Genomic DNA, 12,357 nt, shown 5'->3' with positions numbered 1-12,357 from the left:
ACTCCCTATCGCAAACCCTCCGTCGACACTCACTCTGTATCGCAAACCCTCAATCGTCGCTCCTCCCTCCATGGTTCAGCACCCGTCACGTTGCCGTCTCCCTCTCTGAAGTCGTCGCGCCGCCATCTCCCTCTCCCTCACTTGTCGCACCTCTGTCAGCCACCTGGTTGTTTAATTTCTTTCTGGCTATTGCTTGTTCTTTTTGTTCATATGGTGTGCTCAATGATATTCGATTTGTCACCTGTCATTGATGATGAAATTGATATTTTTATGCAGCTACAATTGTATTTTAAATCCAAGCCACCAGAGGCAAACAAACCACAGCCCCCATCTACAGCCAATGGTACAGCAGCACCTGGTGTTCCACCAAGGCCCATGCCCCCGCCACCTCCACCTCCACCGCCGCCTCCTCCTCCTCCACAAGGGCTACCTCCTGGTGCACCTATTGGAAATCCTCCTAGAGCCCCTCCACCACCAATGCCAGGATCATTGCCACCCCCTCCTCCTATGGCAAATGGTCCCAGACCTGCACCTCCTGGTGGAATGCCATCTATCCCGCCCCCTCCCCCAGTTGGCAGTGGCACATCAGGAGGTTTCAACATGGGTTCTAGACCGCCGTCAATGCCACCTCCACCTCAAGGTTTCCCATCCCAACAAATGCAGAATCAGGGTGTCCGGATGCCTCCACCTCCCCCTAACATGGGACAGTAGATCAAGCCTAGAGGCAGTATGCTGATCATTTGAATTGTTCAACAATTTGTTCGATGACCATAAATGTTGATATTGGAGTCAGTCTTAGTAGCTGGACTCCAAATTAACGAGGCATTGTTCATTGTCTATTTGAGTTTACAAATCTAGATGTCATTGTACTAAGCCATATGGTGGTTGGTTTTGTGCCTGGTTGGTATTGGCCATATAATGTACCGCTAACATAGATTCCTAAATCGCTTATGGTCGGAATTTTTTATCGGTTTGAATTGCACTAGTAGTATTGGCCATGCTTTTGATGGTATCACCTTTCATGTAATTTTGTAAAACGAGAACATTTAAATTACCTGTAAGTAATATATCTTGAATGGAAGGCGATAGTTAGCATTTCGTGTGACTATGTATTGATATTCGCCATTCATAAGTAATGAATCTTATAATGGAAGGTGATAGATGGAATGTTGCATGGTTTTATTTTACTTTTTTTAAGAAATAAACAGAAGTTTAAAGAAAAAGATAGTTGTTTTTGTTTATTGGCTAAAAAAATGGTTACTCTTAATCTTTTCCCATTTTTTATTTTAAAAACTAATTTAGATTCTTTTATATACAGCAAGTTGCTGTGTTTCACTTATGTTGCCTGAGATTAGGTAGTACTATGTATAACATTTTTCAAGTTATTTATAAAAATATACGCTAATTTTTTTAATATTTATAAACAATATTATGTTCATTTATGCGATTGTACAAACTAAATAACATTTACCAATATTTAGTAAAAGTATGAGAAAGCAAAAGAGGATTGACAATAGAGGTTTGGAAGTTGAAACACAATTGTAATTATCTTCATACACGTAATTAACATGAAGACATATATCCTAATTTTGGCGAGTTTACGAATGTCAAATTCACCTGAACTTATCTTAAAAAAAAAGCATATAAGTATAAATTAATTAAAGAATGATAAATATATTCCATTATAAGGACTAAGGAGTCTTAAAGACAATATTTGTTGGAGTCAATAAACGATAGTAAGAAATAATGCTGGTTTAAATAAATAAAGGACGGATTCTAGAACCATTTTGAAATACAGTACAATTCTTCTGGATCCCCTTTTGTTTCTTACTTTCTAGAATTAGTTTATGGGTAACGCTAGGGAGACAATGAAATATGTCTACAATGGTTACAATGGACTGTTTTATAAGGTCCAATTTAGTTTAATAGGATAAATTAACCCATTAATAACCCTAATTTTTTATAGATGTTTAATTAACCATACCACAAAATTATAATTAATTACATTTTTTCCCAAAATCCTAATAAAGGAGATTGAGGCCGTTTCACTCCCAATCAATTAACCTTGCATTTGTTGAACAGAACCAAGAAGACCCCTCAGCGCCGTTTTGCAAGGAAGACTCCGCAGCGCCGCAAACGCCAACCAACCGTGGCCGTCGAGAAGACCCCACCGTCACCGCCCGAGGCCGTCGAGAGAACCACGCCGTGACCACCCGAGGACGTGGAGAACAGCCCGCCTTCATCGCCCGAGGAAGTCCGTGCCCCGCCTCTGATCAGCGCCGAAGGGAGAGCGGCGGCTGAACACCCCGCCGTCACTGACCCGGAAACCGTCCGTGCTGTGCCGACCCGGAAACCGTCCGCGCTGTGCCTTTGGTCAGAGCTGAAGGCAGAGGAGCGCTCACGACCGAAAGGAGCATTCTAGCAGTTTTACTCGCGTGGACAACCGCGTTCTCGAAGTATCTGTTAGTATCTGTAGTTGTTCATTTTTTGAATGCTTATTGCTGTTGCATGTTGCGTTAGAGATAGATTTTGTTGATTATATGAGCGTTTAACCATGGTGAGAAAGCTTTGGGTGCCATGGTAGCATCCTGGAGATTGTGGGATAGGCAGTTCATTTACGTTGTTGCAATTCATGTTGATTTAACTTTAGCGCGGGAAAAGTATGAAAAAGTTTGTTCCTTTTGGTTTCATATCATTTTAAATTAATTTTTTTCCTTTTTTTGGTGTGTATCTGTGTGGACCATGTGCATCTAATTTGACGTTTTCTTGGTTGATCATTGTTGAATCTTCGTTGACATTATCACGGATGGTTACTTTAGTATGATAAAGATTGGTCAATTTTCGCTACCAAATATGTTTCTCTTGTCACTGTAACCAAATAATTAACCTCTCTTTATGATATTGATATGTAATAACACTAAAAGAATTTTGTTCTCAAGCTTGGACCCCCTGATTTTTAGACCTGAGCGAAGAAATTAAAGTTAGTATGCTCTAACAAGGTAATGTTTGCTACATGGACAAAGGAATGTGTTGGTGGCTTTGCGAGGCATCTTTGTATCATGCTGTTTTGTGTAAAACAAGCTTGACTTTATATGCATTAATATACTTAAATCCTGCTTCCAGCTACATGAGCCGGATAAATACACAGTATTAATTTTTTTTGTGCCGCAGGAAGCCGTAAAACAACCATTCTATCTCAAGTTCAGGCTCTCAACAAATCAAGCGTGTTAACCTACTATTAGGTGAATCCCCTTTGTTTAGTTTTCCTTATATAATAATTCTCACAACATGCATGTTGGTTTATACAACTTGATATCACGGTGTCCGCTTTCTATATGTTTGTATTTGTTGCGTTGTTGGATGGCTTCTAAGATTCCGCCTGAAACATGTATCTATCATCTTTGTTCCAATCTACTGATGAACAGCTAAGTGCCGTCGCTGAATCTTGTGCTAGAAAGAGGACTGAAACCATAATTGTGTCTTTGGTGCATCTTATAATTTCTAAACGGTCTTGTTTATTATGTCATTCAATAGTTTATAATGAACACGCTTATTTTATCTTTTGGTTTTTGTATGATTATTGATTGTTAAATAAAAATTTCAATTCTATATGCTCATGTTAGACTTGCCTGAAGTGAATAGCTTTTTTGTGAATCATTTATTGGTATGCCCTCTAGTGAAGGAAGAAAACAATATATGGAGCTCTCTACTTGATGAATTGTGTGAAACTAATTTTCCTTGATGTTTGGTATGCTTGTAGTTGAAAGATGTGCTCCTGGTATTCGATTGTTAGTGATATTTGACATGACTCATAGTTATTTTGATTGTTAGTTAAGTGGGTGGATGGTCAGTTGTATTGTGTATCTGCTGATATATGTATTGATGAATTAGTTTTTCATCCTAATTATAGATGGTTTACTGTTTCTGTTCCTTCTAATTTTAGATACAATGAATCTTGCTTAGATACTTGGTTGTTCCTAGTGAAGAACTCCATTGTTGCAATTTCAGTATATTGGAACGTGTAGAATAAATTATGGGTGTAGATGGTTGCAATTGATTTAGTGTTAGATAAATAATACCTACGGAAGTGATTCATGGTTGAGCTATTGTTGTTGGTGGTGAGATTCTAGCACTTATAGTCTTTAAGATTGGATGAAGGTTGTCTAATTCTATTAGACCTTCTTGGTATAGGGCATGTGAGTGCATGGATTGGTTTTTGTGTGTTTGAGTTAAGGGTGCAGGAGTTGTCACTGTTTGTGTATGTGTGCTATTTATATCATTATGTGCAGTATCATCACGTATATTGTTTTGTGCAGTGTCATCATTTATTTGAACATCATTATTAATGTGAGACTTATTATGACTAACTTGTGTAATTTCAATTTGAAAGTTCAAAAGCTGATTATTTTCTCCATTATATTCATGATAGGCATAATCATATGAAAAAGGATCCTAGCTTATGGTTTTATTATAATATTGTTCATAACCTTCAGGTATTGGATGTTGCTTTAGAAAAGGAAAATAAAACTCATAATTCTATATTTCTTGATATGAAAATTTGTCTGCTTTATAAATTTAAGAGTACAAGGTTGGAATGATTACAAGGTTTATTTGCTACGTTATTAAATTTTTTTTACTTGTGTATAAACTGAAAACATGTTTGCATTGGATTGCAGAGGACATATTGCGTGATTTTATATGTGGCTTACCCATGAAGAGGACCATTACACAATAGATTAAAGAATTATCCAAGAAAAAGACGGACAAAAGAAGAAAAAAATAAGTCGAATAAAAGTGAAAATAGTACAATCCTCTTTGATATTGTTTATTTGTTGAATAGTTAGAGTTTAGTTATAAGACAGTATGATGTTTTTTAGTCACAAATGTATAGATATTCCTTTTTTTTTATTTTGCTTGTCAATCGAATAAACATCCAGTTAAGAATAAAAATAACTATCCGCATACCTAGTGAATTGAACATCCGTCGTATCGTAATTAAAAATTATGATTTGGAATTGGCCATTTTACTAGTGATCAATGATCATGTACTGCAGTTAGCCAACAATAGCAAGGTAACTATTTTGTGACAAAACTGACTCACTCTTTTTGTTTCATGCATTTTATTATTCTATTATTTCTTTGGGTTCTAAAGGGTAAAAATTAATTACTTAACCTTTCTTTTTTTCATTATTGTTACTTTTCATGCATTGATGACACAAATATATCATACTTTAAAAAGGATTGCAATCATCTGAATGATGCAAGTGCATAAACCACATATATAGATGTAGGTTAATTTAGAAAAACATTAAAATCAAGGGAGAATTCACTCTTATCTAATCTTGGTCACAATTTAATTTATACCACTATCAATAAAATTTATATATATTGAGAATGATAAAATTTTCTAGTAACTCTTTCTAACGACTAAAAACTTAATTTAATTTTAATATATTGTCAGTGTAAATTAGTTTTATGCAATTTTTGTTAGTACTATTTTACTTTGATTACGTGAATAATCATCTAAAAAGATAGGTGTGATTAGTCAATTAGGTAAAATATTTTACACAATCAGTGCATGAAAATTAAATTCCTTAAAGTTATAAGAAAATTTTGCTTTTTTATGTATTCACATAAGATACATAATAACTAATTAATACAAACAACCAAACATCTACTTGAAAATGAAAATAACAATTCGCATACCTATTAAAGTAAACATCTAGCATAATTTAATTGTATCTACTTGAATCTAATACTAACAACCAAACATCCACGTAACAGTGAAAATAACCATCTGTACACTTAGTATAATGAACATCCAACATGATTTAATTGTATTTATTTGAATCTAATACTAACAACCAAACATCCACTGAACAATGAAAATAACCATCCGTATATCTAGTAAAATGAACATCTAACATAATTTAAATGTATTTACTTGAATCCAATCCGAACAACTAAACACTTAATAATGAAATTGACCATCTACAGACCTAGTAAAATGAACATACAGCATAACTTAATTTGGTCTACTTGAATCCAATACAAAAAACTAAACATCACTTAGTTTATGAATCCTAATCTTACTTACGAAACCGACTTTCATTATATAGTTCGCATAAAAATCCTGTTCCAGTTGCAAAGATCAAACCGCAATCCAACTCTTGGTATTTCTTCTTTATGGAGGCCATTGTGATTCGGTAACTATGTATCAATTCACAACAAACATCGCTCAATGTCACATATGAATATTACTAGATTGTAAAATCTACTTATTGTTAAATCAACAATAAGTTAAAATTTGAACCTCATGCCTCAGTTTCATCACATCCAACATAATTTATTTGTATTTACTTGAATCCAATCCAAACAACTAAATAATTAATAATGAAATTAACCATCCATTAAAACTTCAAAGGAAAGGATAACTTCAAACAACTAAACACATAATTTATTTGCACAACATAGGCATATAGAAGAAATAGAATTGACAAAAATAAATAGTGAAGATAAGTTTGAGTATACTATTATCCTAGTAAGTATTTAGGATTAAAAAATTACACAAAAATACAATAACATACATTTAAACCTCAAAGGAAAGGATAACTTTAACAACTTATATTGTCAAGATAATTTTCAGTCACACTAAACTAGAATTGTTCCTACCAATTACCTGTGACCAATAATGAATCTAATAACAATTTCCTTCTCGCGCTCTAACTGAAGAAGTTGTTTTCCTGTTCAAATAGGTATTAGATATATATTAAAGTTGGCCATGCCATTCTAATTCAATGTCCTCTCAATGTTAGGATCCATATAAACATCTATCAGCATAAAACTTTTCCTCTAATATTTTATCCCATTTTTTAAAGGTAGATACCAACATTGACTCTTAGCAGAAACAGTTTCTAAGGGAAATATAATATACCCTGAGGCATCCAAGTCTCTCGAACCGAATCACGCCTCTTCCTGCTGTTGAAAGTTGTGTTTATTCCAATCACTACAAAGGCCTTCTTCCTAGGAACACCTTCCCCGGATATCCCCATGGTAGTGGCCGTGCTATTCGAGTCTGAGATCCTGCCATGAGAACTCCTAGCAGCTGCTAGTTCCATTTGAAGCATGAAGAACTGCTTATCTAAAGCCCTGGCATGCCTCAATATAAATACAGAGAGGGAAAAAAAGCAATTATTCATTTATTATTCAACCCCAAAATACAATAAAAATACAAATAAGAAAGCTCCAATTGCAACCAAATCTAAGCCAAAAAAAGAAAGAGACTCAGGTTAATTAGTTAAATGCTCACATGCTCAAATTATGTTCCCCTTTCAACAGACGCGACGCAGGGGAGCAGAGGGCAGCCTTCTTCGTTGGGAACGCGTGGCGCATCGGAACAGAGGGCAATCTTCTTCATCGTCGGGAAGGCGACGCAGGGGATCAGATGCGTTGTGGCTTGCAGCGCAGTGGCACGACTTTCGAGTGCCGTTTTGGGGTTGGATTTCTTCATCGTGAGTGGGAGAATCGCGGTGGTGTAGGGGGTGGCTTTGTGCATGGAAGAAGCCGCAGATGTCTCGCCTCACGGGTGTGGGAGTCGCGGCAGAGAAAGAAGTCGCGGTGGGCTACACGTTGCGCCAATCAATTTCATGTGGGAAAAAAATTTTTAGGGGACGGCGGGTGCTCGAAGATTGCCGTAGAGGGGGGCGGCGTCGGCTGTGGATGCACGGTAATTGCTGGCGTCCAGTAGGTGAGAGGGTCCAGCGAGAGAAAGATAAGCTGAGAGGCTAGTTGCAGATCTTCAATTCACTAATATGAAAACCCTAATTTGTTTCAAATTTTAAATTAAAAAGAATTCAAAATTAATTAATAACCCATAATTTAATTTTAATTTCAATTAAACCTTATTGTATACATTGTACAATAAAATTATTGTCTTCTCATACTTTTCCTTAGTTTATTTATTTATAACTGAGCTAACCCTAGCCGTGCTGTTGAAGGAAATACCGCGGAAACAAAACGTTACCCAGTCAACTTTCCTCTACAATCCCTATTCTAGAAAAAATGTCTTAGCTCTTACAAAGGGAAGAGTAATTCTTACTCTGCGTGTAAATTTTTTATTATATCACAAAATAATTTTAAAAAAAGAGAAAAAAAAAACGACGTGTCATAAACGTTGAACCACACCACCAATTATAAATGCTTTCCACTCCCAATTAACTAACATCCACAACTAGCTTCAAACAATTTTGAATTTTCACTGTGAATCCATTAGCCACTAACAAATTATGGAACTTTACCAGAATTTACTTGAAACTAGACCTGCATCTCACTCCAACTTCGAGTTCCCCAGAGCTGTTTCCCCAACCGTTCCCAACGACATCGTTTTTTGTGGCAAAGTCATAACTCGTCAAACCGGACCGGATTCGGAGCTGACTAAACCAGAGATTTTGGCCAAGCAAAACTCCGGTCGGACCAACGGCTTTACCGCCCTGCTTAGATCACCGTCCTGCATGGAAAGGCGGTGCCGGAAGAGCTGCAGCTCCAATAAGCGTTACAATGGGATGTTTGGAACAGTGAAGTTTCCGTTGCAAATGGATCTGAGTGACATTAAGATAAGGCAAGAACGGAATGAGCCCGCGCCATTGCCGAAGTTTCCGTCGGAGGAAGGCTGCAGCGACGGAGGAGAGAGTTGCTGGGAATTGGTCCGGCCACTTAGGCGTCGGGGAGCACTGATGAGCGTCTTAGCTAAGGCCTCATGTGGATGTTTTCCCATCTTTTAGGATCGTTGTTATTTATTTATTTTACCAATTTTTCATTTTAAATTTTTTCTCCATATTTTTTTTGGTGACTAAATTTTTTCTCTATATAATATACACTCATAGTTATGTAAATTATTAATAAAAGTATGAAAAATAAGAAAAGAAAAGTTGAAGGATTTTTATTATTATATATTGTTGTTACATATCGAGAAAATATTGTTACCTATTTATATTAATTATAAAATTAATTTTAAATTTTAAAATAGGTTAAAATTGCCAAAATTTTTAGATAATTCATAAATAATTTAAAAATAAATATAAGTATAATAAATTCTATTTAGAAAAAATAATGAATAAAAATAAAATAAAAATTTAATAATTATACACAATGATATTAATATAAGTTAAATATAAGTTATTGGACTTTAGTTATCCAAAAAATTTGAGATTTCTGCGTCAAATCCTTAGGAATTAAGTGTGGGAATTGAATTCAAAATATCCACACCGTAAAATAGTAAGTGTTTGATAACATTTAAATTAAAATAATATAATTTATATATTTTTTGATAAACAACGCGGCAAAAAGTCCAAAGACACTACGTAAAAATTATTCTAAAAAAGGAGACGTCTATGACATTAGAAAGAAAATAAGACGAAATACAGAAAGATAAATTATAAAAGAAATTACAACCAAACTTTAGAGAGTGACCATTAGATGCTAAACTATTGGCACACCAATTTGCTTTTCGAAATTTATGGTGAAGCTCCTAACTTGAAAACTTGCTGAACCTGTCTTTAATAGCCACGATCGATGAGCATGTGAGTTTCATGGAGATTGATAGTATCATTCAGATACAACGAAACTGCAACTCTAGAATCAACCTCAATAACGAGATTAGTAATACCTAAATGAATAGCTAATTTCGTACCAAGAAGTATGCCCCACAATTTAGCCACAGTAACAGTATAAACACCTAGATTGGCGCTAAAACAAGCTAAGAATTGTCCTTCATGATCCCACAAAATGCCACCACATACAGCCTTTCCCTCCTTTGACACTGAACCATCTGTATTTAGTCTAATAAAAGAAGTGGGGTTGGGGGAGACCAATAAATTTGCTTTTTTATAAAAGAACCAACATTTTTCCTTATTCTGATAAACTCAGGACAACAGCGTAATCTCGAGCTAGCCGAAGAGCAGCCAAATGGATAGTATCCTTTGGCATAGTTCGATCCTCTTCAAAGATATACGTATTATGACGAAACCAAAGAGTATTCATGATATAAGAGAAAAGTAGTGGCCAAGGAATAACTTGGTAGGTGGATTGGGATGATAGGTTCTCCAAAAGCCAAACTTGAAGAGGTTTGTTGAAGAAATTATCAAGACCTAATGAATTGTCTATGCTCTTCTACGTCGTGTACGTAATTTTACAATCACGGAGGACATGGAGCACAGATTCAAAAAAGTTTCTATAGATCCTGCAAATATCATCTTGAGCCATCCCTCTTTTAAAACGCATAGCATTAGTGAGTAAGGCATCATTTGCAATCAGCCAACAGAAACCTTGGATTTTTTATTTGGGGACCATTAAGCTTCCAAACCTTCAAAAACAAACTAGCTGCCGAGTCCTCAGGGATTTCCAGATAAATGGAGTAGGCCAACTTAATGAAAAAGAAGCCATTTGCTGAGCGCAACCAAACCACTTGGTCATCCGCAAAGCTCACTTCAGGAGGTTTTGTCGCGGCAAAATGGGAACCTAGTAACTCCAAAATATGATTAAGATCCCAATTTGAGCTCGAAACATAGTCACAAACTCTTTCTTCCAGCCTATCCTCTGATATACCATTCTGAACAAAATCAGCAAGCCGATACACGCAAGGCAGTCAGTGGTCAATCCAGAATCGAGTTGTATTACCAGCACCTAATCTCCAAATAAGATTCCCTTCAAACCGCTTCCAAACTTGACAGATTTCCTTCCACACATTAGAACAGGATTGAGGCCCAAACCTCCTTGTTGCTTGGGTTGGCATATTCTGTCCCAACTGATTAGATGAGGCTTCTTCATATTAGAGTCATAGCTCCAAATAAAATTTCGACAAATTTTGTCAATTTTATCACATATGCTCAAAGGAAGCTTCATGGTTTGCATAATGTATGATGGAATGGTAGTTAACGCAGATTGAGTTAATGTTACTCGTGCAGCTAAACAAAGATTTCTTGTCTTCCAAATACTCAATCTACTCTGCATTCTCTCCTCAATAAAGTGAAAATCATCCTTCTTGGTTCGCCCATGAAGCAAGGGACACCAAGATACTTTCCTAAATTAGAGGTCAAACGCATACTAAGGGCGTCGCTCATTTCTAGCTTCCTAGTAAAAGACACATTATTGGAGAAGAAAACACAATTTTTCATAACTCACTTTTTAACCAGAGCTACGACAAAAGAAATCTAAAATACTTCTAATCAGACCCACCTGCTCTAAAGAAGCCTCACCAAAGAGTCCAAAATCATCAGGGAAACAGAGGTGCGACAGCTTCGGACCTCCACAACAAAGCATGATAGGAACCCACAGGTTATTATTAACTGCAACAGAGATAATTTGGGTCAATTATTTAATGCAGAGGACAAAAAGGTACGGTGAAATAGGATCACCTTGTCGAACACCTCTGAAAGGAAAAAAAGAAGGTGAGGGAATCTCATTTCAAAGAACTTTCATTTTAGCCGAAAAATAGCACTAAATAATAAGATCGATCAGGTTCTTAGGCAACCTAGCTTCCATGACAGTATCGTGTATAAAGTTTCAATTAAGGCGATCATAAACTTTTTTAAAATTAATTTTTACCACCATATAACTAATAGGCCCTTTCTTTGTTTTCATAGTTTGAATAGCTTCTTGGATCACTATAATATTATCTAAAAAGCTATTATAGTGACCCAAGAAACTATATATAATGATTAATAATATTTTTCGAAGTGTATTTGTACAAAGACTAGTGCGAATTTACAGAGAGAATTGGAAGTTACATCTTGCGAATTTGCAACATCCATGATCATTTATATTCACTTATTCAAGAGGTCCAAACATCTACCATATAAATAAAATATGAATTAATATTTAAATTACTAGTAGGAAATAGATAAATATATATATATATATAATGAAAAATAAATTAATATTTTTAAAATATAAAAATTTATTTAATATTAATCCAAAATTGGCCATTTGGAGAGGAAATGGTAAAGAAAATTGTGAGAGATGTTTCCCACATTCACACGTCACGCCATTTCCGTTGTTTGTATTCTTTTAAAACCCCATTTATCGCACATTCCCCTTCTCTTTTTCTCCTTCATGGTCGTCGTCTTCTTCATCACTCTCACTTCTAACTTGTCACTGACAGTAACACCCACTCAACCACCGTTACTTTCTCTTTGCTTCTTCTTCTTCGGCGCCATGTCTTACGATTACCTCTTCAAGTACATCATCATCGGCGACACAGGTTCTATTCTCTCTCTCTCTCTCTCTCTCAAATTCAATTTCCTTTTTCCCTTCTCTTTTATCCATTTCCGTGTTTGATTTTCTCTTATTCATTGTTTTTAT

The 12,357-nt window shown here is 35.7% G+C and overlaps 1 protein-coding gene across 1 annotated transcript in view; it reads left to right on the top strand.

Annotated features, from left to right (window-relative positions):
* Window positions 1-12,099: 12,099 nt before the first annotated feature.
* The window catches only part of LOC107471516 (ras-related protein RABB1b), a gene marked incomplete in the record, with an annotated part of 3,858 nt that continues 3,600 nt past the window's right edge, over window positions 12,100-12,357 (top strand). Inside the window, 1 exon segment of the mRNA XM_052254996.1 lies at window positions 12,100-12,204. Coding sequence (XP_052110956.1) covers window positions 12,109-12,204 — 96 coding nt within the window.

This window comes from Arachis duranensis, chromosome 10 (genome assembly GCF_000817695.3).
Source record: "Arachis duranensis cultivar V14167 chromosome 10, aradu.V14167.gnm2.J7QH, whole genome shotgun sequence".
In the NCBI taxonomy this organism is placed as follows: domain Eukaryota; kingdom Viridiplantae; phylum Streptophyta; class Magnoliopsida; order Fabales; family Fabaceae; genus Arachis; species Arachis duranensis.
This window is presented reverse-complemented; position numbering and strand designations above follow the sequence as displayed.